Source organism: Haemorhous mexicanus, chromosome 1 (genome assembly GCF_027477595.1).
Source record: "Haemorhous mexicanus isolate bHaeMex1 chromosome 1, bHaeMex1.pri, whole genome shotgun sequence".
NCBI classification, from domain to species: Eukaryota; Metazoa; Chordata; class Aves; order Passeriformes; family Fringillidae; genus Haemorhous; species Haemorhous mexicanus.
The window spans coordinates 32,319,560-32,347,422 of record NC_082341.1 but is presented as its reverse complement, the minus strand read 5'-3'; the positions used below and the strand labels follow the sequence as shown (position 1 = coordinate 32,347,422).

The 27,863-nt window shown below is 38.5% G+C and overlaps 1 protein-coding gene across 4 annotated transcripts; it reads left to right on the top strand.

The window, feature by feature from the left end:
• The first annotated feature begins 1,549 nt into the window (after window positions 1-1,549).
• Window positions 1,550-26,027, top strand: TRA2A (transformer 2 alpha homolog). Of its 4 annotated transcripts, XM_059844975.1 has the most exons (9): window positions 1,554-1,773; window positions 10,070-10,381; window positions 10,661-10,794; window positions 12,358-12,517; window positions 14,876-15,064; window positions 23,424-23,539; window positions 23,999-24,106; window positions 24,798-24,865; window positions 25,045-26,027. In XM_059844975.1, the coding sequence occupies exons 4-9, from the start codon at window positions 12,485-12,487 to the stop codon at window positions 25,053-25,055; spliced, it is 525 nt and encodes a 174-aa protein (XP_059700958.1). In that variant the 5' UTR covers window positions 1,554-1,773; window positions 10,070-10,381; window positions 10,661-10,794; window positions 12,358-12,484; the 3' UTR covers window positions 25,056-26,027. The 4 variants fall into 4 exon arrangements, with proteins under 4 accessions (XP_059700949.1, XP_059700942.1, XP_059700932.1 ...); XM_059844966.1 differs by lacking the exon at window positions 10,070-10,381 and having other exon boundaries at window positions 1,550-1,773; XM_059844959.1 differs by lacking the exon at window positions 10,070-10,381 and having other exon boundaries at window positions 1,553-1,773; window positions 12,352-12,517; window positions 24,002-24,106.
• Window positions 26,028-27,863: the final 1,836 nt, after the last annotated feature.

Here is a 27,863-nt window from a genome sequence, read left to right as displayed (position 1 = left end):
GGACCAAGCACCTGTTGGGAACCCAGTGCTTTCCTGCTCTGACAGAGCAAGTTAAGCTGTTTCATCATCTTGGGAAATTTTCTGACTTTAGGAACTGCATACCTGGTCTCAAATGCCTGCAAGGTATCAGCTGCTGTAGCTATTGGTGCATGATAGAGGAGGAGGCACCAAAACTGCATAGGATACAGGATCAGGGAAACATTTTTGAGGTGACTGAGCAGAAAGGATATAGTTTTTAATAAAACCATAGTTAAAATGCAATTCTCGTGACTGCAAGTCAAAATTTAGGCCTTTGTTTCTTAGAGGCATGTGGATCACTGGATCCTGTGACTTCACCTCCACATGTGTACAGTAAAAGCAGCCCGCCAGCCTTGCCTATTAAATATCCCCTTGCCATAACACAACACCCCTGGTGACACAGACCCACACAAATTCATATGGTTGCATAAACACATTGATATAAATGTTCTTCCTTGCACCGCGGGAGCAGAGCTCCGAGAATGTGCTGGGGGAGGTGGAAGATAAGGGGACAGAGGAGCAAGGCTGATAATTTTCATGGCCTGAAGGGGCAGTCCTCGTAGCAGAGAGGAGGAGGCCTTTGTGCGTGGAGTGGCAGGAGGGTGGGGGGCTGCCCCGCGTTGTCTCAAAATAAGTTCCTTTCAGCCAGTGTGCAAGAGGCCAGTCCACACACTGAGTCGAGGTATTTGATTTATTGACAGCTCTGCGCAGAGAGGGGTGCTGGGTGGGAAATCCACAAAGCCTTCACGACGACTCCCAAAACTTTACCCTACGATACATTTTAGCAACAGAGGCGTTAATGTTCATTGGCTACAAGTTACCTCGCTCCCTTACTAATTAATATTCTATCTTCTATTGGTTAATTATTCTCTCGCTTCTCATGCTAATTGGCCCGCATGCTCAATCCTTCTCTTCTTTTGAGTCGGTGGTCTGTGAGTCGGTCACACATCTCCCCCTGCCGGAATTACGATTTACCCAGTCAAAGCTGCTTCCGCACAGTCCCCAAGTTGTCTTCAGCAGTTTCTTCCTTATCTCGGGAGTTCTGCCGTATGTTCTTGTGGTCCGTGAATTCTGCGTTCTTTGTATCCACTCTCAGTGGTGACTCCTTCTTCCCAGGCTTTGTTAGCCTCCCCCTAGGTCGGATATCACTGAAACATGTCCAGCCCTGAACCTTGACAAGGCAATTCTACCGACAGCTAATTTGTCTTTTTAACGCCGGAACATCACTCAGCGCTTGCTTGACAGCTGCCTGTTTCAGGGATTAAATCTCCCTTCTTACTCATTAGGCTTGAAAGCTCACAAATATCAGACATCAAAAAACATCCTTTCTTAAGAACATTTGTTTACGTATTCCACATTTCGGCAGCAACATCCACACACTCGGGCGGGCCGGGGCGGGGCCCCGGGGCAGCGCGCTCGCTCCCGCGCCGGGGCGGCCGCGCATGCGCGGCGGCTCTCCCCGCAGCGCTCGTCGCCTCCTTTGTGAGGGGCGGGCGCGGCCCCGCCCCGAGCGCGGTGCCGGGCGCAGACGGAGCGGCCGCGGCGGCGCCATTTTGCGGCGGTGCGGGAGGCGCGGGCGGGAGGTGGCTCTGGTGGTAGTGCCGGTAATAGCGGCAATAGAGGTAACGGTGGCGATAACAGTGGCCGTGGGTGTTATTGCTGCTAATCGGGACTAGCGTCCCACTTTGGCCCCAGCCCCTTGGTCAGGACTCTGCCGACATGAGCGACGTGGAGGAGAACAACTTCGAGGGGAGGGTGAGTGGCCTCCCCTGCGCGGGCCGTGTCGAGGGGGGGATCGGAACCGGGGGCAGTGGGTGGCGGCACTCGGCGTCCTCGGGCCTAGTAGGGCTGGGGGCAGCGCATCTTGGCTCTAAAATGGCTCCTTCAGGCACCCGAGGCTTGCCTGGGCCGTGGGTGCCGACCCGCATCCCTCTCCGTTGCCCGCGTCTCTCCTCACGCGCTCCCTGCTCCCATCGCCCCGGCGGGGTTCGGGCACCGGGTCCCGGTGCTGCGGCCCGGCCCCTGCGCAGCCAGCGCAGGCTCATCCTGTGCAAACAGCGATGCTGTAGCCCCGGGGTTTCTCCCCCCTGCTCCCGTCCCTTCCCGCGGTCCCGAGCCGCCTGGTTGCCGCCGGGCCCGGGCGTCGCTGTCCTGCCCGTTCCCGCTCCCCCGGCCGGGCCGCCGAGGCCTCCTCCCGCCCGAAAGAGGAGGGACCCCGCGTCCTTTTGTGCGAGGTGAGCGGTCTCCTGACTCGGGAGCTGCCTCGGGCCGGGCCCCCTCCCGCCACTGGGGAGGTCCGGCCGTCGTTATTAAACCATTGAAAGTCATCGATCGTGAAGCTGAAGGCTTCGAACGAGCTGCTGTGGCTTTGTAACCTCGTTAGGCCTGTGTCTTCCCTCTGATGGCTGCGGGTTTTCATGTACACGTGTGACAGGTCCCTTCCATTTTCAGTGTTTTTGTGGTTTTGTTTTTGGTGGTGTTTTTTTTTTGTTTTTTTTTTTTTAGTGATGATCAAGGCATGCAGGAATTAGAAGCTGTTTGAAACAGGAACGAAATGTGTGCTTCTCCATCACAATTTACTTTTTTTTTTTTTTTTAATTTTGCAGAGGTTTTCTTTTTGTTTGTTAAGAGACTCTTTATACCATCTGAGCATCCTCTTGGTGACTCTGTGATGATCCAGTGACAGCAGCCTTGCAGTTACATGTATAGCTACTGTCTGGGGAAACAAGCAATAAAATCTTGGAAGAACGGCATTACCTTCCACAAATTACTTTTACATTACTATTGCTGCCATTTTTGTGGTGATTAAAAAAAAAATCCGTAGGCTGCAAGTTCTTTACCTAGGTATGCAATAACTGCTGCTGCTTCCTCGTGTGAGGTAAACAAAACCTGCTCTCGTGTTGATTGCTTGGACAAAAGGTGGCTCTGTAGCTAAGCAGTATTGGGGTAAATAGACAGATCTTTGAAGGGGAAACAACTAAGTTTCAGAAACTTGAGCTATGATTATGCTTGGTTGGTTTTTTTTCTCTTTTTTAAAATGACGGTAATCTCCCATTTTACAGTCAAGATATATATCTTTAAGGATTATTTTCTTGTCTGTATTCCCAGTGTGGGTTATTGTTAGGAAAGAAATTATGTTAGGTTAGTTGTCAGAGCAGTGGTATTCTGCTCTTTGATGGGTATGTTGTTCTTGTTACAAAGCTGTTACAGCTCTGTAATTTCAGCATTTCTGCGCACCACCTCCTCCCAAATGTAGAAGTAAAATGTTTTGAGAGAACATGAAGTCTGAAAAGTCGTACAGTAGCAGTTTCTCTGACTTCTGCTTATCAGTTGTTCCTTTTTTTTTGTGTGTGAACGGAAAATTTACCTGTTGGAAAGAACTGCTGACTATATTGAGTCTTCATTTGGGAAACTGTTTGTTTTTGCTTCCTACACTGAAAATTCTCAATCAATATGGCATAACTGAGCATAATGGCAGGTACTTGATTGATTTCTAGTTGGGGGTTTTGTGGTTCTACTGAAGAACATTTGTAAGCCTTTTTTTTTTTTTCTTCAGTAATACTGCTTTGTTGTGATGGGACTAACATTCTTGAAATAAGAAATTACATTTCAGAGTGATGTTTTATTTTTTATCTCCATTGAAAGTGCTCACAGACATAAAACTAAGCACATATAACTTGGAGGCTGTGATGTTTAGTCTGCTATTCCTAGTTGGATAGGACTCTGTCAGACACTGAATTTCCTGATGTTTTAGTTTGCTACATCCAGGCACTGAGAGTAAAGCAGAAGTTTTCATTGAGAGAAAGAACTGAAGAAACTGGAAGAAAGTTTGTAAAGAACCTGTTTTCATGGAATTTGGCAGGAATAAGATTTCTGAGTACCCTTTCAGTTCTTCCACCCCCTGTCAGTTTAAGTGCTAATTAGTGTGATGTGCTTTAAAAAACTGAATGCCGAAAGAGTAAGGGTGTTTTAAGTTTAGTTTAAGGCCTTTTATATTTCATCTGTGTCAATGCATGTTGTCCCCAAAGCACTTCAGTGAAAGTTGAGTATCAGCAGAATTGTTTTAAATGCTGATTATATCGACAGTAAGATACTGTATGTGCTTTGCCTCTAATTTATGATTTCAAAATCATAATAACTTATCTGAACAGGCTATTAATAATTAGGGAAATAACTTTCAATGAAATTGCTTAGTTTGCACTCTTTAAAACTTCAACTTCTAGAGCATTGTGTGTGAAATCATTGTAGAGCTTTTCCTTCTTGAACTCACTCCTTTATTGACTTTTTTTAATTTAAAGCACATGTTAATCAAATATGCTCAGACTAATCAACATCTGCTCTGTTTTTGTGTCATTTTGTTTCAACTTAAGCAAGTTCTTTATTAAGAATGTGGATGGTTGAACAGAAGAAAGCCCCCTCCTCAAACATAGTGATTTAATAGAAAGATATTGACAGAGGAATTAAATATACAGTGGATGTGCTAGAGCTAAGTTTATGGACATTAGGAATAAAAAAAAAAAATTAAATTGTGTTTCTTATTCAGAGACTTGGTTTTGGAAACATCAAAGTATTTTATCACCATTGAATGCTTTTTGTGAACAGATTAGACAATGAGGCTTTTTTTGTCTTTTATTTCTGTCAGGTGGCAGACAAATCTTACTTCCGTTCATATTTTTTGTTGTTTTTTTTATAGGCTATTGTTTATTTGGTGTTCATTCTGTGGTGCAACTTTAGATGTTTCCCAGAGCAAAGAACAAAAGGGAGTCTGAACAAACCTGCACTTCAGTAGCTCCACTTGTTACTTGGATCAGTTTTTTCTGTTGAGCTTCTGGTAACATAATTTCTGCAATCTTAACAGTTTAGTAGTTGTCTACCAGTATTCATGTGTTGTTTGTCTAAATAGGCAAAACTGTTTTCAGAACAAAGGTAAAATCCCATTTTACAACTCTGTTTAGATTGTCTTCATTCTAATGATCCTGCTGTATGCAGGATCTTACAGTGAATAAATAGTATAATCTAATAAAACACTTGAAGAAATGGAGGATTTTGCACGTGGCCCATCCTGTTGAAGGAATTATGCATATTTCATAGGTACACAAGTGGCTTTCGGGTTAGTTTAGCTCTGAAAGTGACTTATATTTGCTTCATGAAGTTTGAATGCAAAATACTTAGATAGCTATGGAATTACCAAACTGATCAACTTTGAGATGATTTCTTTGGCAAAAAAATCCCCAAGGGCTTGCTTAGCTATTGTATTCCACCTCTCCTGCAGTGGCAGTCTGCCACTTCTATGGAAAGGAAGGAATGTTGCTTCCCACACCTTTTCAAACACAAGCACAGTTCACTGCTAATGAATGCTCAGGGGTTCTGCATTCGCTTGGGGAGTGCTGTGATCACCCTGCAGTGTCTAATGGCAATGTGGGAGAGTTTTTCTCCAAGTCCGATTTTTAATTTTTATTTTAATCAAGCTTGATAAATTTTGCATTGTTCTGGACCTTGTCAGCTGGGAAGACTGCTCCTTTTGAACACATTCTTTTTACTGTCTTCCGTGTGTGTGGTAGAGGAATGACTACAGAACCCTCCCTGAAGAGGTGTATTTTCAAGCCTCATGAAGAAGATGAGCTTGTAATTTCAAGTTTATTGATGAAGCCTTTTCTTTCTAAGTGGGATCATTAAGAAATACATAAAGTATGCTTATGTTAGTAACTTCTAAAATATCCGTGTCTTCTAGGTAACAACTTAAAAGATGTTTTTTTATACAGAAGCTTATTATGTGTACTATTGTCATATATTTATAGAAGATTAGCTAATTAAGGGATCCATTTTATTTTTAGTATAGTGACAGATCACAGTATGAAGCAAGAAGGATTTAACTTCTCTTTTGAGTTTCAAGGAAAGTTGGTAGATTCCTGCCAAAATGTAATCTTGTCCTCATAAGTGAGATGTCACTAGCTTAACAGTTTTATCCGGTGAATGTGGGCTGCTGCTAAATTCATGTTTCTTTTTTGACTGCTTATATTTTTCTGTCCCCTTTTAATAGAGTCCGACTTCATTAGTTTTTAACTTTGGGTAGGAGTTATTAACAAGATTTTTGGAAATGGTATTGCTCGACCACTTGTCCTGTCCTTTTTTTTCACCCCAGGTCAAATGAATTTCACCTGAAATTTCTGTGCAATGTAATGTTTTGGGTTTTTTTTTTCATTTCCCATGCTTTGCTATAGAAAGCTTAGTGTAAACTTATGTAATTATTTTTAATTAGCATCTCACTCTAAATTTTGATAGCTTTTCAGTCATACTCTGAAATTGTAAGGTGAGAGTTAGGGTAAGGCATGACAAGTTCAGGACAGAAGAGAACTGTGAAAGAAATGGGATTGTTTTGTTTGGCTCGTTTGATAAAGGTGTTGGTTGGTTGGTCAGTTGTTTGTTTTGTTTGTTATGGTTCTCCCCCGTGTTCTTTATCATACCTTCTTTTGATGGGTTGAAAATGAAGAGAATACTTCTTCAAGACTTCTGCAATTCTGCTCTGCGCAAAAGTGTTTAAATGCTTTTAAAATAATAATTACATTGGAAAGTAGGATTTCTTTTGAAAAATGCAAGGACTTTAAGTGGTAGATAAAACTTTTTGATCAGTTAAACAGTTTTATCAGTATGGATGAAATACCTGGACTGACTGATGCCTGGCTTAGATGGATCATCTAAAGTTGTTGATAGTTGTTTAGTGTCTGGGTATGTACGATTGTGGAGTAATGGAGTAGGAGGAGAGATCTTTTCCATATTACTTTGGTTTGTTACTTTCTGGGAATGAAGGAAGGTAACAAGGGTTAAAAATACTCCTCAATTCTCTCTTTAAATGCTTCTAGCTATGCATTTTATCCAGAGAATCAGTGACTGAATCTGCAAATTTTTTTTTTTTATTTTTGTGTTTGTCTACAATTTTGGCTCCAAGTTCCAATTCTTGGTGAATCATCAGTCCCATTTCCTGGTGTGTGTTTGGGGAAACCACTACATCTTACTCTGAAGAAGCACATTTTTACAACTGAATTCGTTTTTTGTAATTACTTTTCGCAGGGGGGAGGGTGTTTGGAGTTTTTTGTGTGGGTGGGTTTTTTGGTGTTTTGGGGAGAGGTGCTTCCTGGGAAAAGTGTTATTGGCAGGTGCAGGATTTATCTTGAAAGGGAAGTCTGATCTGAAGACTATTGCGCGGCTTTGTTTCTTTTCCTGTGGACTCTAGTGGCAGCAAATGTGGATAGTTTGACATGGGGATAGTGAATTACCTGCCTACAAGTTTGCAAGGGTGAAAGTAGTGACTGGACAGCTGCATAATGAAGCCCAAGGCATTAAGATAGGTACTGTCCTGTAGGAAGCTGGTGGGATGATAAGTTGAGTTTACACTGAGTCTCATCTGTGGCCCTTAAATGACTAAGGGTCTTTAGAACAGGAAGATAAGCAAGTGCTGATGATGGAAAGTGCAATTTTTGTCTTTTCTCTCCTATACGATATTTAGTTTCTGTGGTAATAGCAGAACTAAGATGAGAATGCATAGGTTGCTTTAAGACTGATGCAAAATTGAGGTATTTTAGTGCTTTGGGATAATAGAGTTGTCTGGTTTCTTATGTTAAAGATGACATACTGAGAGTGTTGAGTACTTTTGTCATACATATGGCAAAATGGATATAAGTAGTTCATGAAGAACAATTGGTTTGGTCTGTGGTGTAGACTAATATACAGCTTGCTAATTGTTTAATTATGGTGGTAAATAAAGAAAAATTCCTTAAAATCTCTCTTTGTGATTCCTTGAAGCTCTGAATCCCTTAATCCCTGCCTGTAGTTTTGCTGATACAACTATTACTAGGCACTTTTTCAGCATTTTCCTTAAGTCCTTAAACTTTTGCAGGTTACTATGATTCTCTTAGTCTCCTTTAGAAGCATTGTAGGAGTTGTAACTAGGTGAACTATGTTGCATTAGAAGATGAGATGTAATTGCTTACCAGTGATAGTGTGCAACTGCTATCAGGTCATCTCTCTTCAGATGCAGCTTACGTCCACAGTTACTTGGTTGAGGAAGTTCAAAATCTCTGAGAATTTACATGGTCCCCTCTGTCCCTGCAGTTTTCAAGTTGTATATTTGTGAATACAGCCCATAAGTGTCTTAAACAGATGCTTCCAAAAGGACTTAGCAAATATTACATAATTTCATATAGGTTTTTGTCAACTTTATATAAATTTGGTGTCATAGCTGATATTATTAGAGACTCTATGGGTGGTATTGGAAGATGCTTCAGTTGAATAGCTAAGAACACTAAGCTGACTTATACATTGTATGGGAGCACTTGTGTCCATGGTATTTTTGGCGCCTCCCAACACTTCTAGATTGTGAAGGATCCAGGGGTAGGATGGGGGTTGCCTTTGTTCAAGTTTCCAGAGTTTTCGTTCAAGAATTGGTCTTTTAGATGTAAAAACGATGGACAATGCAGCATCCTTATCAAGAAAAGGAGTGTCTGAGGAGGGTGAATTCTTTGTATTTTTATTGAAGGGTGTTTTCTAAATCTGATGTAACTTTGAATGTTTTTCTTTATTACTGATCCTTTTTACTAGGGAGAGAAATACAAATAGTTCCCAGAGAAATTGGCAATTGGTGCAAGTGATGAGTTATAAAGAGAAGAATTTAAGAGGCTGTCAGACATTGAAGAGTACAAAGACAGAGGCGAGGTGATAAAAAAATAGTGTTAGTGGTTATAAGAGAAATTCTTCTTTATTGCAAGCAGTGAATTTCAAATGTTAAACCACCAAATTTGGTAATATTTAAATGCATGTACATAATTTATTTCAGTGAAGTCCTGTAGTTAGCTCAGTACGTAGCCATCTTCATAAGGGTTATATGATCCCCCGTTCACAGCCAAGCTTTGAATTTGGCCTTCATTATTAAAGTTTGGCAGGCCTATCATCCTAGTAGGTGACAATCTCTATGAGTCCTTTGTCCTTTTTATTGAGGTAAAGGGGAATGCTATTGTGGCTGCAATAGTTGTTAGTAAGGAGCTTCTCAGGTTCCATTTCTGGTGAATTTATTGTCTTGAAATATGAAGATAGCATCCTTTGAAAAATAACTCTAGAGGAAGGTAGTGAAGAATTTTAACTGCAAAAGAAGCTGCAAATCTGGACATAGGTAGAGTGAGAAAAAATTGTGAGGACAGTCAGGAGGAGAAATCATGCGAATAAACATGAAATGTAACGCCTGTGGGAGGGGAACTTGGTATGCACTTCTTCATTAAGTATTTGTAAAGTTACAAATGTATATAGCATAATGTTCTGTAGGGGTTTTTATAGCTAAGCTCCCTAGAAATGCTGTATACTATAAAATGTGAGGAAATCCTAACCTGCTCTTTGTTTGCTTGTTTTCCTAGTTTTTCTCTTGTGTGCCTTACCATGCAAGAAAAAAACCCCTCCCGTTTTTACTTCTGTTGGATTGCTTTAACTGTATGGTTCTACATCTTAGTTTATATGGATTATATAAGGAAAACAGGATAACAATGAGGAAGAAAAAGTAGGAAGAATAATAATCTATGTTGCTTATACCTATGTGCATGTATTATGCGAGTAAGTATGTGCGTAGATAGGTTTTGACTGGAAATCTTTGGCCATTCTGTTGAATTGAATGTCTTAGTAATTGATAGGAGTAAAATTTGGGATATTTAATGCTGAGAAGCACATAGTTATTATTTTAGGGGGGGTGGGGAAATCACTGATATCAACACTTCAATATATTTGTGCTAATTAGTTTTTAGTGTATCTATGTATCTTACAAAAAAAAAGTCTTAGAGGGGAGGAGGGTAGCTTTGCAAATACAGTAAAACACTGAGAACTCAGTAAGCTTATTGTTAGAACATAGACACTTATACAGTTTTAAAGATATTTTTTTTAAAAAGTTGTTTTATAAAATAGTTTCTTGCACTTTACCTGCTGGCTTTTCAATTTGGTAGATAACATCTGAACTCCAGCAGAGTTTTATAATCCCCACGTGCTTAAATATACTAAATGTTCTTTTTCCATTAAGGTTAATGTTCGTGAAGAAATTGAAGAGTTTTTTCCAAGAATGTGGAAGATAAATCAAGATAAAAGAAGGCTAATGAAAAGTATTAAAGATCAGAAAATTAAAATTGAATGGGGGAAAAAATTGAACAGAAGATTGGTCAGATAGAAGCACTTGAATATTTTTTTAAGGCTATAATGAATTGTTTGAATTGGGGAAGAATACACGAAGTATGAAAAATGAAAAACTCAATGAAGAATGAAGAAAAGTAGAAAGCAAGAGTGAAGTAGAATTAAAAGAATCTGGAAGAATGAATGGGTCCTAGGTTAAGTAAATGTATGGTTTATGTTCCAGTGTCTGTATGATCAAGTTGTAGATGAATTTGCATGATTACTTAGTTAATAGAGAATTGGTGATCTGGTTCAAGCAGGGACCTATTTGAGGCAAGCATACAATATTAACAGTGGGTTAGCAAAATGAAATTTGTTTTGGAGGGTATTGCCTAACCATTTGTTTTTCAGGAGCAATCAATATAATAGAATTACTGTACTTTAAATGTTAGGAGTTAGGCATTTACACAACCAATACCATTTTTAATACTGTCTTTTTTGTTAGGAGTCTCGCTCCCAGTCAAAATCTCCAGCTGGGAGTCCTGCTCGTGTAAAATCAGAGAGCAGGTCAGGATCTCGCAGTCCATCGAGGGCTTCCAAACATTCTGAATCGCACTCTAGGTCAAGATCAAAATCAAGGTATGTTCAAAAAGTTATTCATGTCATCTCGGTGTTACTGTTGTTATTTCGGCAGGTTGGTGAAGTTTCTTTTCCCCTGTTGTAAAAATTACAAACTCTTTGGGATGTATTAACAGGGATATGTTAATTTGCCTGTTTGTGCTCGTATAGGTGGGCAAAGTTGGGAAATTATTTCATCAGTACAAATACAGAAAATACTAAAATTTAAAGTAGTAATGTAGAAATCACAGCTGAAATACGTAGGTTTCTCTCTTCCAGAAGAGAGAAAATGGATTACATTTCAATTTTGTGAAGCTCCTACTTCCTTCTCCAGAAATTGTTTATGGGAGAATTCTTGTGCAGACCTTTCCTTTAGGGGGGAGGAAAAAAAAAGTCAAGTGAGACCTGGTGCAAAGGCCATCAGGGTTACATAAAAAGAGTAAGCTGTCTAACTGTTGGAAATACTGGAACACAGTGTTTGTGAATGTTCTGGACATTCTTTCATTGGAGGCTTTGAAAATATAATAAAAAAACTATTAAATTGGGTGTGGTCTTAAATTGGGTGTGGTCTTGATTTATGGGAGTTTTAAGATTTAAATTAATTTTCAGTGCTGCACATGTCTTCTATGTCCTTCTCTAACCCAATTATGGATATGTGGAGGTAAAGCTTTATAGCTTTCAGGTCTGAAAAATCAGGAGAGAAATGTCTTAGGCTTTTTTCTCTAAATATGCCATAAATATTACCTGCTTTATACTACCTATCCTCTCTTCCCTTTTAGCAACGTATTGACAAAAATGGGGAGAGCTACTGAATCTTTCTTTAACAACCACGAGAGAAACCAGAAAGCAGCATTTGTAGCACTAGAGGAGAAAGAGGAATAGTCTTACGTTGTCTCTCCTTCCCAGTTCTTGGGAGAGATCAGTAATACATCTTCTCTATTTATACACTTTATACCAGAGCAACTGAAAGAGTTACCGTGCTCTGAATTGCCAAAGTTCAGCTAATGTTATGGTTTCTCTTCTTGCAGTGTTTAGCAAGGTGATTACCTACCTGTTTTAAACAGCTTATTATCTGCAAGACATTTGCAAAGAAGTGTTTGAGGAGTAGAGCAGATATTTGGGGTCTGCTTTTTTTTTTTGGTCTGGAGTAATTTTCATGCCTAGACAAACTTTGCTTGTAGATGTTGCAGCACTGTAGTCCTGCCAGATATTTCAATTTTTCAGTCAGAACACTACTTTGCAGTGTGGCATATCTAGTTTCTGTGTCACTGTGCAGTTGTTAGTTAGATAAGCAGGCAAGCTGATGTAAGTTTAAACCCTGAAATTCCTGAAAACTGTTGTGAATATAATCCTCAGTGTATGCTAGAAATACTCTTGAAGAGTTAAAAATGGTGCTACCGAGCAGGTTATTAGAGATCCGTGCAATCTTTAGATGTGCAAGGTAGAAAAAGCTTAATGGGTTTAATATTGTAGACACTATCTAAAAAAATATTTTTCTCTAGAAAATGTACTGTTTAGAGTTCAATAAATTATGACCATATGCATTTGACCTGACTGAAGGGTTTCTCTTTGTCGAAGATCCAGGTCCAGAAGACATTCGCACAGACGTTATACTCGTTCCAGATCCCATTCTCATTCCCATAGGAGACGCTCTCGAAGCAGATCATACACACCAGAATACCGTCGTCGCAGGAGCCGTAGTCATTCTCCAATGTCCAACAGGAGAAGGCACACTGGCAGCAGAGTATGTCATGTTCAAAAAGGCTGAGTATCAACAAAACAATTGCTGCTTGTATCAGTGTGGTCCAGGTTGCCTGCAGGCTGAGTTTGACCTGCTGTTTTGTCACTGGAGGATACAGGAATTGGGTGGGAGTGGGGGTTATGTGTGGAGCAATCTCTGTCCTTACAGCTGAGCACCTACTTCTTGGGCCTGTAACTAACTGACACCCAAGCTGTAGAATTTAATTGAAAAACATTGTATTGCTAGTCTGGATGTGCAGGTATGGTGACATAGGCTTCAGTCAGCTCCAGAAGTTAAGCTGTTCTGATTCTTTTTTGTTGTTGTTGTTAAAAAAAAGTATATGTAACCTTTACAAAAATGAGACCACGTCTGTGTGTGCTGGATACCTGAAAGTATTGATGAGATTGACATAGGGATCCATAGAAGGAAATTCCCAAGTGTTTATTTGCTTATAGAGCATATGTTGAAGGTTGCTTGTGATTTTATGCTTCTGATTATTTAATTTGGTTTACCTTGAAGTAAAGCCTTGTGTTATTAGGAAAAAGTAAATCTTTGTAGTAGACTAGAAAAATTTATAGTTCTGAAAAGGAGGCACATTCAGTCTTTGAAAATATATAGATGAGAAGTGTCTCTGTATGAGCAAGAGGAAGTATAGCTACACCAACCAAAATTTAAAACATTAATCTTCTAATTCTGAGATTTCTCCCAGTGTCCTTCTTTGTAACAGCACAATGGTTCGGGTTGAAAATTGGAAGGCAGTTTTGGCACTTCTTTTCTTGTAGAGAGAGCTTGCATACTGGGTTGATGGGAGGCAGTACAAAAACCTAATGCAGAAGTTGCCCTTTAGTCCTCCACATTCAGTTTAGGCCTTACAGTGGTGATGTAGTTATCACTTGGCACTTAGGGTCTGCGAACTGATCTCAGTATTCTCTTGCCTCAGAAAAATTCTTAGTGTTTAAGGGTAAGAGGGGTGTTAAAAACATGCAACGGGTATGGATGTGTGGAGGAATTTACCTGAACAATGATTTAAAAGACAAATTTCATTATACTTACAGGATTTCAGTAATAAAAGTAGTATAGTTGCCAGTGCCATTGAAATATGGAGTAAAAAATACATATCTTGATGTGTATAATTAAAACTTCTGAGTTACAAACTGCCAGGTCTTGTGCTCTTCAGCTATAGTGAGGAATTGCAGAACATTCATGTCTTGAAACAGAAGTTTGAACTTTGACAAATGGAAAGAAAGGAACCTCAGATACATGAGTAGTGTAGGCATCTTATTTTTCACAAGAGGTTCCTGAACAAATGTGCTGAAAAAAGTATGACAGAAGATCTCAACCTGTTCAGTCTTTGAATCAGGCTGAAAAGCAGGCTCTGAGGCATAAATTATTATGCATAGATGGCTTACTGAAACTGAAATACAAATTTAAGCTGTGTCAGCTTCCAGTTGTTACTTTGGCAGAAACAAAAAGCTTCCAGTTGTTATTTTGTGCTTGTTGCTAGTGTTTTAAATTGCTGCATCTAGTATTACAGGTGTCAGACACCTAACTGAAAAACATGTTGATTTTGATCAAAATAGTTCTTACGGAGGATTTGGCATTAGATACAAATTCTCTGGTGTGTAACCTAAAAGAGAACTTGTACCTTGTACTACTACGTATTTGACATTGTCTAGTTGAAGTGAAATTTATTAAGTATCCTGATAGCAAAGAGTTATGTGCTAAAGAAATATGCGTGCTTTTGGATTACAGTTTCACAGAACTGGCCTTCAACACTTGTTGCTCTCTAGATGAAAGAATCGGGTGCCTTTCATCCAGTTTACAAGTGGAAAGATTAACTTACAAGTGTAAATATTGACTTTCAGTATATTGGATAGGAAATCCTGAGGTGGAGGAAGTTTCAGTAGAAGCTAGTTTATAGTTCAGTTGTCTGTGCTTAGGAGCTCAAGTGCTCACGTGTAGAGTGGGCAGCTGGAGGCTGGCTGACCTGTTATCAGCACAAATTTGTGTGTGGTGTCTGTCCCTTATTGGTAATTTCAGTATGAAATACTAATAACATGGGTTCCTCTTGTTCTGTAGCTTTTCTGTAAATCAGAATGCTAAATTTTATCAACTGAGTTTTTTACCGACATGAGAAACTTGTCTTGGTCTTTTTTCTAAAATTAAAACCATTGAAAGTAGTTGCTTTTTGAAACAATCTTACAATTAAAATGATAACTGGTAAAGTGCTAAACTGTATTACCTGTTTAGTTTTCTTCAGATTAAATTTTTTATAATTGATAAGTTTTGATAAAAGAATATTCAATTTTTAATGATTTTTTTAAACGAAAATTAATTGGAGTTGAACATTTGTGTTACCAGGCTAATCCAGATCCTAATACCTGTCTTGGAGTGTTTGGTCTCAGTTTGTACACTACGGAGAGAGACTTACGTGAAGTCTTCTCCCGTTACGGACCTCTGACTGGTGTCAATGTGGTTTATGATCAACGGACTGGACGATCAAGAGGATTTGCTTTCGTTTATTTTGAGAGAATTGATGACTCTAAAGAGGTAAATGCATGCTTTGCTACTTTTTTCAGGTGTGCTCTTTATGCATTGTCTTCATTAACTGTCTGTAAAAAAACATGTTTTGAAGTGTATTCACTAGTAGATTCTCACACTGAGATTAATTTTGAATGCTTTGTTCAAGCAATGTGGCACTTTTCAACAAATGAAGCATTTGAGTTCATTGTTCAGGTGCAGGGGCAGATAATGAGCATAAGCTGTCTGTTATTAAATCAACAGTGAGCTCTGGACTTTGATTTTAGTCTGTTACTTCAAAATGCAAATAAATCTTTAAGGCTTCTAAGTCTGAAGTATTTTTAAAACATTTTGGAACTTAAAATTTTAAGTTGTTTTCTGAATGAAAATTCTGGAGATTCCCTGTGCATTTTCTCCTTTTAGGCATGTCATTGTACATTTGAAAAACAGTGGATATACCTATCAACTATTCTAGAGAAAATTATTAAAAACTTTAGGTAGAGTTTTTTTTCAGTTCTGTTGAGGTTGCAGCAAACTTGTGTGATGTGAAGATTAACTTTTCTTATGGAGTTTGTTACATGCTTTCCATGACAGCAGTATTTTTCAGAGCTGATTACTTCAAATATTTTAGTAGAAGGACAAAATAAATGTTAGATTAAATTAAATTTAAGTTAATGATATTCATTCCCATTATTCTGATTTTCTTGAACTCTTTCTATCATTAAACTTTTTTGAATATGAATTTAGTTTGTCTTGATTTGTGCCTTGGTCAGTTGCTTTCCTGGTTGTTTAACCGATAGCTGTTAATAGCTAGATTGAGTTGTTAGTATAATTGATCTGTAAGGAAAGAATCAAAGAATATGAACAGTAGCCTGTGTTATGATTCACCACAATATACACTAAGTAGTAGTTTTTTTACCCTTGTAATGATACCATGAACTTTACCACATTTACTGAAATTCATAGATAAAGTTGCTATTAAAAGTAAAGACACCCTCTAAAAACATCTTTAAGCCTGCATTGTGTGCATCTCTTTCTTTGGGACAGACTGAGTCACAGACTTCATCTTGTTTATGGATTAATAGGTTTGGGCAAATGTGCTGTTTGATTCTGTGTGCATTTGCTAAGTTTTATTTATGAGGAGATATTAAATACAACTCCTCTCTTAATAGATCATTTATTATTGAAGGCAGGGAGGATGACAGCTCTGGAACCTATCAGGAGCTGAAAAATAAGAACGCTGATGCTACTTGATGATATTTAAATGAAAAAAACTTGTATTTGGATTATGAGCTAAGTTCTTGTGTTTGACTTCTGGTATGATGCAACTGAGAATCTGTTTATGAGAAGAGTAGTCTTGTAGATGTATATATGCATGGTTGTTGCAAGTTATAGAGGTAAGTAAAAGGACACAAAACTTCCTGTAGTGACCCTTCTATATTCTCCTGCAGTGTTAGTTAGAGAGGTTGGTAGAGAGGCTAATGGGGTGGATAGTTGTATATCCAGCTGTCTTTAATAGCCTGCTCTGTTCTAACTTCTTTGCACACTGAATTTGTTAGGATTTTGAAAAAGTGGCTGTTTCGTAAAACATTTCACATCTGAAATATTTGCACAGTGTTCCTTGGCACATTCATATAGCAGTCTTGTCTGTTTTACAGCTTCATATGTCTTTAGAGGTAGGTTTTTTCCCTGGTTGCCATGGGCAATGGTCATGCGTGACACCATGCATTTCTTAAAATGTTCCGTGTAAATAGCATGAAGTAATTTGTTTAGTGTAAAGCGTTTTGGCAGACTCTATGAAACTGGAATGCAAAGGAAAACAAAAAGGGATGTTACTTCCATTCAGAAATACAGAAGTAAAGATTAGGGCCTTAAGCAGGAACTGAAATAATTTGGAATGTAATTAAACCCATTTTTCTTTTCTCCAATGGATTGGTGCCTGAAGAAGGGGAAAGGATGCAAACTCTCCCAACACCTGGAATTTTAATAGCTGAAATACTTTGGCAAGAAGGACAGAAGCAAAACTTGTTTATTTGACTTATTTCATGAGCCTTGGGGACAGATTTGAAGATGGCAGTAAGTGGCAGCTGGTGTAGAAAAGGGGGAAATATATAAATGAAGGTACATACAGACATATAGACAGATAGATAGCTGTAGGTGTGAAATTTTGTGACAGGCCCTGTAGGAGAACCCTGAAGGAAATGTAGCAATTCTGTGTTTGGAAGATAGTCTGAAAAGTTGAGTGTGCATAAAAGCAATGACACTTGAATTACTTCTGTTCTGAATAACTAATTCCTCTTAAAAATAATTATTTTAAAAACTCTAGTCAACCAAAAACAGAATCCCAAACCTTCAATATTCTAAACATCTAAATAAAGAGATGATATGTTGATCTAAATTCCAGCCTTTTTAAAGACAGTTGGAATAAATGAGAGTAGAACTCTAGAGAAAAAGGTGGATTTTTCATATTCTCTACTACTGCCCTTCAGGAAGGCTAGCATAGGGAAGCTTCTCAGCAGACATGCTCTGAAATATAGGTAATACTAAAATTTTATCTCAAATTAATTATGAGCAGTTATGTTTAAACTTGCATAACTTTAAGATTAATCACTGTCAGTTGTGCATGGATTCTCATGCAGCTAAAATCCCTCAGTATCTTTGTCATCCCTGTTAACACTTTTACAAACTGGATCAGTTATTGAACTAGGTAAAATGTTGCTGTGATTCATGATTCTGAAACCAAGTTGTACAGTGTCCATATGGTAAAGACATTTTAAGTTGTCAACTAGATCGATGTATTGGAACTCCAAAGACAATGTAAAATAGCATTTCTTAAAGGTGATACTTCTCAGTGTCCTAAAAATACAGAAGGGGCAGTTTTAAAGTTTATTTTTACTTAAAACTGTTTTAAAATTTCAGAATTTCAGATGATTACACCGTAGCAGCCTTCTTGTTAGCTTTTCATGAGCATTGTGATTATAAAGAGGAACAGAAGCTTAGCTTTTGATAACTACTACACAGAGAAGCTGCCAAAGCATCACAGTAGCTTCAGACATTCCATTATAACAGGACTAAGGAAGAAGTTTTCAAAGCATGTGTCCAGTCCAGAGATTTCTTGTAGAATATGTTCTATTCTGTTTGAAACTCTGCCAAGGTTAAGATGAAACTTCATGATCTGACAGAAGGTTCCTTTTCCATCAGACATCTTTTATTGCAGTGGTATAATGTTTGCAAAATAACACTTGACTGAATTTTTAGGGTTTGATTCATATTGAAGATGCTCATGGACACTGTCTTTAGTTTAAAATGTGATAGCAGACAGTAAATGTCAAGGACTGATGGATGTCTAGGAAACACCTGATGAATGTCTAATGATTGTATGGAAACCTGAGGATTTGCTGTGCCAACATTCTTGTCTGTCAGCTTGTTCATAGATTGTTTGTAAAACTTCTGTCATTATGTACCTGTTTTTAGAATGGATATAGCGGGTGTTATTTATTGTGAAGTTGTTTTATTTCCAGGAGTTGTTTTTTTTTTAAAAATACTTGGTTTTGCTTTTTTGCCTTGGGTGGTGCAGTGTCTTGTCTTGACCACCCTTTTCCAAGTCCTCAGAATGTGCAAGTCCTCTGCATGTGCAACATGCAAAGGGCAATATCTGTAAACATCTGTTCAAGACTTGTTTCTCACGCTCTCTTACGTGGTTCGTAGTACTGTCAACACTGGCATGCAGCCAGTGTTGTAATGTTGTTTTGCAGTGTTTTCACTAAATTATAGAGGATACTCATCTGCCCATCACATAAGGATTTTCCTCCTGTGTTTAAGAGAATGGCAAACTTCTATGTACTAGGATGAGAAAAAAATTTAATTGATGGGGGAGGAATTGATTGTGTCAGGGTGTTACTTAACAGTAAGTTCAGAAAATCATGAGTGAAAAGTGCTGGCTGTTCTAGGGACACAGTTCTTACTACAGTTACCAGGGATGTCATATGCTGCTAAACCAGCTTTTCAGTAGCTCAGACTGTGAAGTGTTAGTTGTTTAAACTGAGGCTACTGTGAATGTACTGTCTGTAGGAGGAACTAATCAAAGAAGCATCAGCTACAGCAGCTGTTGGCAATATGGAATTTTCTAATGTTAGTTGGATGTTCTTCTTCAAAAAGTTTTGAGCATCCTTCCAGAACCATTTTCTGAAGTGTTGTTCATTAACAATCAACACAAACCAATAACATCATTCAGTTGCCAGAGACCAGAATAATAATGGAGTTTATCAGTTCAGCTTGAAAAACATATACTGGGTGGTGCAAGCAGACTAGCTTAAAACCAGCATTATTGAACAAAACTCCCATGGCTTGTTGAAAGAATAGTTTAAGTATTGTTCATTATGTCAAAAACAACCCTTGATATACGAGAAAAGAGCACTAGAAGGTCTCACATGTTTGGAATGACAAGTTACAAACTTCTGGAGACTCTGAAATACCATGAAATTGCTATACTTGCAGGAGCATCCAGTTCTTCATTCTGGTTCTCTAAAATCCTGTATTTCTTGACTCTGAAGCTTTAAAGTATGCTTTAAAGATAATACATAGAATCCATCAATGCTGAAGCTCATAATTGTATATGTTTAAAAGTTATCATTGAAATCTCAAACTAGAGAATGTAAATTGAATGTTGTTCGAAAGTGAAATAGACAGTTGAATTGAACTTGACAGACTGCAGCAAGTGTATAAAGATGAGTTTTTTCATTAATTCCATCAGAATTTTTTTTTCAGATTTTTTTTCAGTTCTCAGTAAATCCAGAACTGAATGAGTAATCAATTACTGGAGGGGGGAATCTAATCCATTGTGTCTTTGATCTCTTGCTGCTGTACCTGTAATGGAGTGGAGATTGTTTTTTTCAGTATCATTAAATGCAATAGAGAAGAACTTCCAGTAAAAAACAAAGAAAGAAACCCCCAAAACTACAGTGAGGAAAATAAAAGGCAGTATCTTGTGTAGTTATTTTTAAATCGTGAGAACGCATTTTCAAAATAAGTCACAATATAAACTGCTTGTGTTTGACTATTTAAGGATAGTTGGTCTGTTGCTACCTTTGTTACTAACTTTGTAGTGATTGAAAGTTACTGAAATAGTTATCCAGACTGAAAGTCTTTAATTTTTTAATGGATTCTTGATTGACTAATACCAGCCACCCATGTAAGTTTGTGCATTTAATTAAAAGTTGTGTTTCCAAACTTGTTTTACTCTTATCTACCTAATTGGTCATACATGTAGAAAATGTTACATACTGCATTAAATATCAACTGACATTGAAATCTTTCTTATATTTATTGCTTTCTGTCTTTTTTGAGCCACTGGAGATGATACTGTAGTTCAGGAACTGTTCATTTTGTCAAACTAACACCTTTATAGATAACCAGTTTTCTTATGGATAGTCTGCTGAAGGTTTAAACCTCCAAAACTTTAAAAATGTGATCAAAGATTGAACCTATGCCATTCTCAGTCCTACTTCTGTTTTCTGGCTGCAGACATATAGGTGCATATTCTAGCCTACAAAAATCAAGTTTTCCATAGAATTTGCTACTAGAATTATTATTATATGTTTATAGGAATGCTGTTTTCTTGCTTACTGTCCTCTTGCAAAAGCCATGCAAATCTTTTAACGACATTCAGATATTTGGAAAATAATCCAGGTTGTAATAAAAATATATTGTTGACCGTTAAAGATTCGTAAGAAGGCATTGTGTGTCTTAAACTCCAATATTATATGATTTTTTTACTTTTTAAAGTTTCATTTCATCATCCTAAACAGTATTTGAGAATGTTTGTGGCATTTTTAGAGAGAATATGCAAATTCTTATCTTTGACACTCAAATATTCTTAACATAACAGTCATGCACACCCAAACCCATCAAGAAAAGGAAACTGAAATTTGTTTTGAATATTACATGCAGTAAGAAAATTTTGCAAAATCCAAAAATTTTCTTGTAAACTACTTTAACTTTCAATAAAGCACAGAAATGCCAGTGATTAGGATCACTTATATATTTTTACGGTCTTCATACAAAATAAGTACTGTTGTATCAGTTACATGAACACAGGTTTTCAGAGAGGGCTTTTTTTCACCTTGCAGTAGTCCTTACCTAATAATGTCAGCTTAAGTACTTTACTTCAGAGACCCGAGGTGTGCAGTTAAGAGTGGTGCGGAGAATCTTCTCTTTAGAAGCAACTTCCAGTTGCTAATTACTGAATGTGAGTGATCCATACTGTTAATTGTTGTAGGTTTTGGCTTTCCTGCTTTTGGGGATGCACTCAGAACTATAAGGGGCTATATTGTTTTTGTCTGTCAAAGATTTTCTCTATTTTAATTTTTTTTATTTGGCAATTATTGCTGACAGCTGTTAAAATGTTTTAATATTTGGTAGGACATTAGAAATTGTGACCAGGGTTTTGGGAGTTCTGTGCAGTCTGGTGACCATGATCTTTATCCACTGAAATGTAACGCATTTCCTGATATTTCTAAAACAAACAGGCAACTCAAAATTCTTCATTTCTCTTGCTGGTATGTTGGTCTTCTCTATACTGGTCCCTCTGTCAGAGAATTTTCCTCTGGAAGAGGTGTTTGTTGGCTTAACTAAATAAGACAAACATGCCAGGTGTTCTGGATTTGAGGTGGCTTCTTGTCAGCTAAGCTTATTATTCTCCAAGTTGTTGACTGGACTTGAAAATGCCATGCAGCAGAAAATGTCTTACAATTTAACTTGCTGCATTTCCAGAAAGATGTGTTTCATCATGGAGGTAATTTTTCAGCCAAATGTTTGCAGCCTTCATCATTGGGCTTGTGCACACATACTTTCCTAGGATGCATGCACGGATGTATTTTCATTAACATCATCCTTGTGGGGAAAAAAATGGTGTTAAGGCTAGAAGACTAAAGCTGAGGAATGTGTTTTAGTGGCAAAATACACGTGAGTGTATGTTGAAGACTTGAAATGCTCTTTGCTGTGCCTTGCAGTTGGGTAAATGTAGTTAGTTTGGTCTTGGAACACAAATCACTAGGTGGCGATATAGTATGGACACAAACAGCATTACTAAAATACAAACTCACTCTCAATAAATACATCAGTGACCATCAGTCGCCTCCAGTTTGGACACAACAGTTAAATCATCTGGATATCAGGTTTCTGTATCTCCTTGATGATTTGTATGTAAGTTCAGTAAGGCTCTTTGTTAGAGTTGAGATTTTTTGAATAAATGTTTCATTATTAAAAAGAAGGAAAAAATCTCTGCTTAGAGCCACCTTCATGTTTTGAGGTTGTGTTTTGTTTTTGCAGATAAAAAATAGCAAAGTGGTTATGTTCTTTAACTGAAGATTGTAACAGTGTCTCTTCTCCAGACATGACAAAGTTAAAATAATGTGTATTGGACTAAGTGCTGTGCTTAGTGTTGAGAAGTGGTGTGTATTGGTATTTCAGGGATTCTGTAGCAGATAACAGAAGCCATTAAAATTCAAAAAGGAAATGAAAAAAAAAATCCTTTCAAGTCCATCATTCGCTGTTAAAATTAATTGTTGTGGATTTGTTGGGGTTTGGGTTTTTAGGTTATTTTTGCATGAATATAAGTCTCAAAAGTACGCTGTGCTCCTTTGAATAACTACTTACTTTGATGGTTTGAGTTTGTGAAAGGCCATTGTATTGATTCTCAGGGTGGAGGAGCTGGGGCTGGAACACCCAGCGAGTGCATGCAGGGGCTGCGGGCAGTTCTGAAGGCACAGGCGTCTGAGCGCAGACCCTTGTGTGTATCACTTAAGCAAGCTGCTATTGTGAGAGGGAGTGGGGAGGAAGGTTGTAATTAGGTATCCATGTAGGCTGAACCCGCCATTTTACTAAGCTCTGCTGAAGTAGGTCCTTGTAAGGGAGATGGCAGGAGGCTGGGAGAGCATGAAATGGCAGCCGACGAGCAGTAATCCGGCCATATGCACCCTACAGGAAGCCACTGTTTTGCACAGCTTTTGAATCCGCCCGTCCCCTCTGGGTCAGAGACGGCGGTAGGAAAGATGCAGTTTTCAGAAAAAAGCTGGTTTGACTTTCAGTTTACCTTTCAGATGGGTAGAAGATAAAGTCTAGGGAGAGTGGCTGTGTTAGTGGTTAGCCTGCGCTCCCTTAAGAAGAGATTGAGAGTCGCATTAGTTCGGCCCCCCAGTGCAGTCCTGTAACACCACCGGCATGGGGACAAGAGATGAGCCAGTCGCCACAGTGGGGCACTAGTAACCAGTCTAAACAAGACAAGTTCCAGGCTTGTTTTTCTGGTGGAAAATAATGTGTTTGTTCATAGCCTTCCATAGTTACCAGTAGGTTGCAGATGTCACATCCCTGTTTCTTGTGTCTCCTGCAGGCAATGGAGCATGCAAATGGAATGGAGCTGGATGGCAGGAGAATTCGAGTGGATTATTCAATCACCAAAAGAGCACATACGCCCACCCCAGGCATCTACATGGGCAGGCCAACACAGTAAGTTCAGTGGATTTAAACTGAATGCTGGATTCTAGTTGAAGAAATTACTGATATAAAGAATGCAGTACTGTATTTATAAAGTATTTTATTTTACTAATATAAAGAATGCAGTATCTTTATTTATAGAAATATTGAAGGACCTGTTAATAAAAAATAATATCCATTGTGATCAATTAATGTATCCTTAGCCTGCTGAAATACGAGGTGCCCATTTGCCTTTGATTTTGATGGGAATTAGCATCAAATCCCTTGTTTTTCTGGAGTTTTTGAAGGTGTTTTTATTTCACTACTTTGTCTGTATATTTTTGTGGTACAGTCTTAAGTGTCTGATTTACTACAAGACCACTTTAAAAAAGATTTAAAATAATTATATTTATTTATCTAATAATTTACCTCAAGATGAAGACTAGATATATAAAGGGGGTTTTGGTTTTGTTTTTTCTTTTCCCCTAATAGCAGTGGAGGAGGTGGTGGCGGCGGAGCGGGTCGTCGCCGGGACTCATATTATGATAGGGGGTATGACAGAGGATATGACAGATATGAAGAATATGACTACAGATACAGGTACCTTATCTTTATTTCATTTCTGTAACAGTGGATTTGTTGGAAAGTTAGATGACAAAACAGATTATTCAGTTTGTAGCAATATTCTGTATACATACCTGTTAAATGTTAGAGCCTTATTCCCTTAAGTTTTATGGGACTGAAGTAGTCAGAATCTTCAGTGTTTACGTAATTTGGGTTTTCTGTTGGGCAAGGGGTTAATTTTGCTGTGTGAAGGAGGTGTAGAGCATATATCCCAGAAATCAAGTGGACAGATAAAAAGGGAACTCATTTTTCTGTGCTGTATATAGAACCAGGGACAGCTGATACACACTGCTGTTTAAAAAGGGATTATTTGTAGATGGGATTTTTAATGCTTGACATTTCATAACCATCTTGCTGTTTTGAAAGTTATCTGGTTTCAGAGAATGTTGTTCAACAAGAATTGTAGGCATCTGGAAAAGCACTTTATGTGTTTGTAAGGCTAGTGAGAGTTTATTAAATTCTTTGTCTGGGAGTTTAAACACATCAAATAGAGAAATATAAAAGCATTTGTTAAATAACCATAAGCCACAGCCAAATAAAGCAGAAATCATTCATGCAGGCCAAGTCTTTCAGTGCTAAGGAAGTGGTTCTGTTCTGTCGAAGTGATGTGAATAAGGCTTCTTTCATAATGGATGTTGTTCGGTTTCTTTTTTAATTTCCTTTAAAGGAGACGATCACCATCACCTTATTATAGTCGATACCGATCGCGATCAAGATCCCGTTCCTATAGTCCAAGTAAGTAAATACAAGTGAATAAACAGGATCTGGCTGACATAAACATTCTTATATGAATTGATCAATGGGAATTCTGAATGTGAAAGCATAAAAAGCTGGGCATGGTTAAGTTGAGATAATGTATATAGTTAGCTTATAATTGTGTAATTAGTAATTGTGTCATCTTTTGTTTTTTCCAGGGCGCTACTGAAGATCAGAAGAGTTACAGTTGAGGACTTGATTTTTAAATACAAAGTTCAGATCTTCAGCTTCCCTACTGCTTTCCCTTCCATCTTCCCTTTCTTGTCCTCCTTCCAGCTCTTTCACAAGTCTTTGGTTCATTTAGAATATACATTTTTTCAGTTCAAGTATTCCTATTTTCCACCCCTTCTTATTGTAATACTCTTAAATATTGTAATTGTTGTAGTTTTTGTGTAGTAAAACATCTTGAGCAAAAAAATAGAGAACCCCAAAGTGCTGATACATTTTGGAAGTCATTCCTATTTTATTTCTAAAACAGTTGGACTCCTGACTAATCAGAAGAGAGCATTGATATTTTTAAAGCTTGCATGTCATATGTAGTATACACACTCAGATACTTTAACATAAACCTGCATTTCCAAGTAACTTGTTAATCTTTCTGTTAAAATGTTTACCTATTACTTTGATAAACAAGTAATGACTTTGAGTCTTTTCTGTAATGATAAATTTGCTTAGATAGTCATGAACCAGAGGATTTTTAAATTTTTTTTTTTTTTGTCAAGTAGTTGCTTTGAAAGTAGACTATTTGAGCTAGATCAGAGTTTGGTATTTGACTGACTGGGAGAATAGATCCTTGTACACTCAAAATTAAGGCTGTGTGTTTTATAGAAAAAAAGTTTCTGGATTGCTACACAGTGGATAACAGTTGAAATTAAAATTGTTAAATTCCTGGGGTCTTTGTGGTACTTCGTTGACCATTTCCCCTTAATTGGTGCAAGAGAAAAAATATTTATTGAACATAGCAATTAGTTATATAATTTGCTGTTCATGAAAGAAAAAATGGCCAACTTTTTGGTATTGAAATAATGGTGGAGCAAGTTTTGTTTCCAGTCCTTTTTGAACTTTTGGAAGTATGGATGGAAAAACCTACAGTTATGTGTAAACCTTTTTTTTTCCCCTCAATAAAATTTAAGTCCACTGATGATGTGGTTTCTTGTCTTTCATTCTGCATCTTGTGTCACTTTGGCTAAACAATACTTGATACTGGGGTGTGGATGATAAAGTCATATTTTACCTGTCTTTTTCAGGAGCCTTGTCTTCCCTGAGAATCAGTATGTGGTTATATGGGGTGGCTAAGCTGGGTGGGTAGTCCAGCTTTCTCTTATGCCTTCCTTGTCACTTGCTGGAGTTGTGGGGAGATGGTTGAATAAGAGAAACCCTGTTGACTTTGTTTAGTTTCCTGACAAGTGGCTGGTTGAATGTTGGTATTGCCACAGCAAAAGGAATACAACCACAAAGCCCTTGCAGCAAATTTTCTTCCTGATTGTCAGGGAAGGCCACCGAAAGAGTTTGTCATGATTTTAAGAGGGTAAGTGTATGAAATGTAATTGCATTAGCTGTTTCTGAGTGTTGGTGCCAGGAACTATTAGCAAGTAGTTAAAAGATACGCCAGCCCACATCTTTAAAGCTTGATAGAATATGCCAGAAAAATTGGTGACAAAACAAGTTCTAACTGGTTATTGCTCAATACCTTTGAATCTATAATGTCTTACCATAAATTGCAGTTGAAAATTTTTAGTGAATTGAAAGAGTAGCTGAAACACTGAAGCCAAATCTTTCAACTCTGATGAATTTACCAGTATTTATTGGTGATCCAGAAAAATTAGGAAATAGTTAAAATAGTTTTTTCTAAACCAAAGTTGCAATATCTCAAGATAAAGAGCTGTTGATATATTTAATTTTGGTTTTGTTCTTTCAAAACACGATTAGCCAGTGTGCCACCCAGGCACAAGAAGGACTGCAGGGAGGATTCAGGGAGTTTACAGGCCTATTGGCCTGACCTTGGTGTCCAGGATGGTTATGGAGCAGCTATCTTGAGTGATACGCAATCACATATCCAGGACAACTTAGGAATCAGGCCCTACCAGCACTGGTTTAGGAAAGGCAAGTCCTGCCTGACTAACCTGATCTCATCCCGTAACCCACTTAATGAAAGAGGGAAAGGCTGTGGATCTTGTCTACCTGGACTGCAGCAAGGCCTCTGATAGATACTGTCTCCCATGGCATTCTCCTGGAAAAGCTGTCAGTCCCATGGTTTGGACTGGTGCGCTCTTCACTGAATAAAAAACCAGTCTGGATATCTGACCCCAGGGGGTGGAGGAGAATGGGGCCACATCCAGCTGTTGGCCGGTCTCAAGAGGTTCTCCAGGGCTCCGCATGGGGGCTAGTCCTTTCCATATCTTCATCAGTGATCTGGATGAGGGGATTGAGTGCACCCTCAGCAAGCTCACAGGTGATGGCAAGATGGGTGGGAGCACTGATCTGCAGAAGGGTAGGAAGGTTCTGCAGGGGAATCTGGACAGGCTGGATCGATGGGCCGAGGTTCAGTAAGGTAAAGTCCTGCACTTGGGTCACAGCAGCCCCAGACAGTGCTACAGGCTGGGGACAGAGTGGCCAGAAAGCTGCCTGGCAGAAAAGGACCTGGGGATGCTGGTCCACAAGCTGGCTGAACGTGAGCCAGGAGTAGTGAGCCCAGGTGGCCAAGAAGGCCAGTGGCAGCCTGGCTTGGATCAAGGATAGTGTGGCCAGCAAGATTTACCAGTGATTGTTCCGTTCTACTCAGCACTGGACAGCCATACCTCAAATTTGATGTCCAGTTTTGGGCTTGTGAGTTCAAGAAAGGTATTGAGGCGCTGGGGTGTGTCCAGAGAAGAACAATGGGGCTGGGGAAGGGTCTGGAGCGCAAGTCCTGTGTGGAATGTCACAGGGAGTTGAGGGGATTTAGCCTGGAGAAAAGGAGGCTCAGGGGTGACTGCAT

What these genes read in the sequence shown, in the direction of transcription:
- TRA2A (XM_059844949.1), top strand. Translation starts at nt 1,738, where the DNA reads ATGAGCGACGTGGAGGAGAACAACTTCGAGGGGAGG. An exon ending in AGAACAACTTCGAGGGGAGG is followed by an intron (nt 1,774 to 10,660) that starts GTGAGTGGCCTC and finishes CTTTTTTGTTAG; the next exon opens with GAGTCTCGCTCCCAGTCAAA. An exon ending in AGGTCAAGATCAAAATCAAG is followed by an intron (nt 10,795 to 12,351) that starts GTATGTTCAAAA and finishes TCTTTGTCGAAG; the next exon opens with ATCCAGGTCCAGAAGACATT.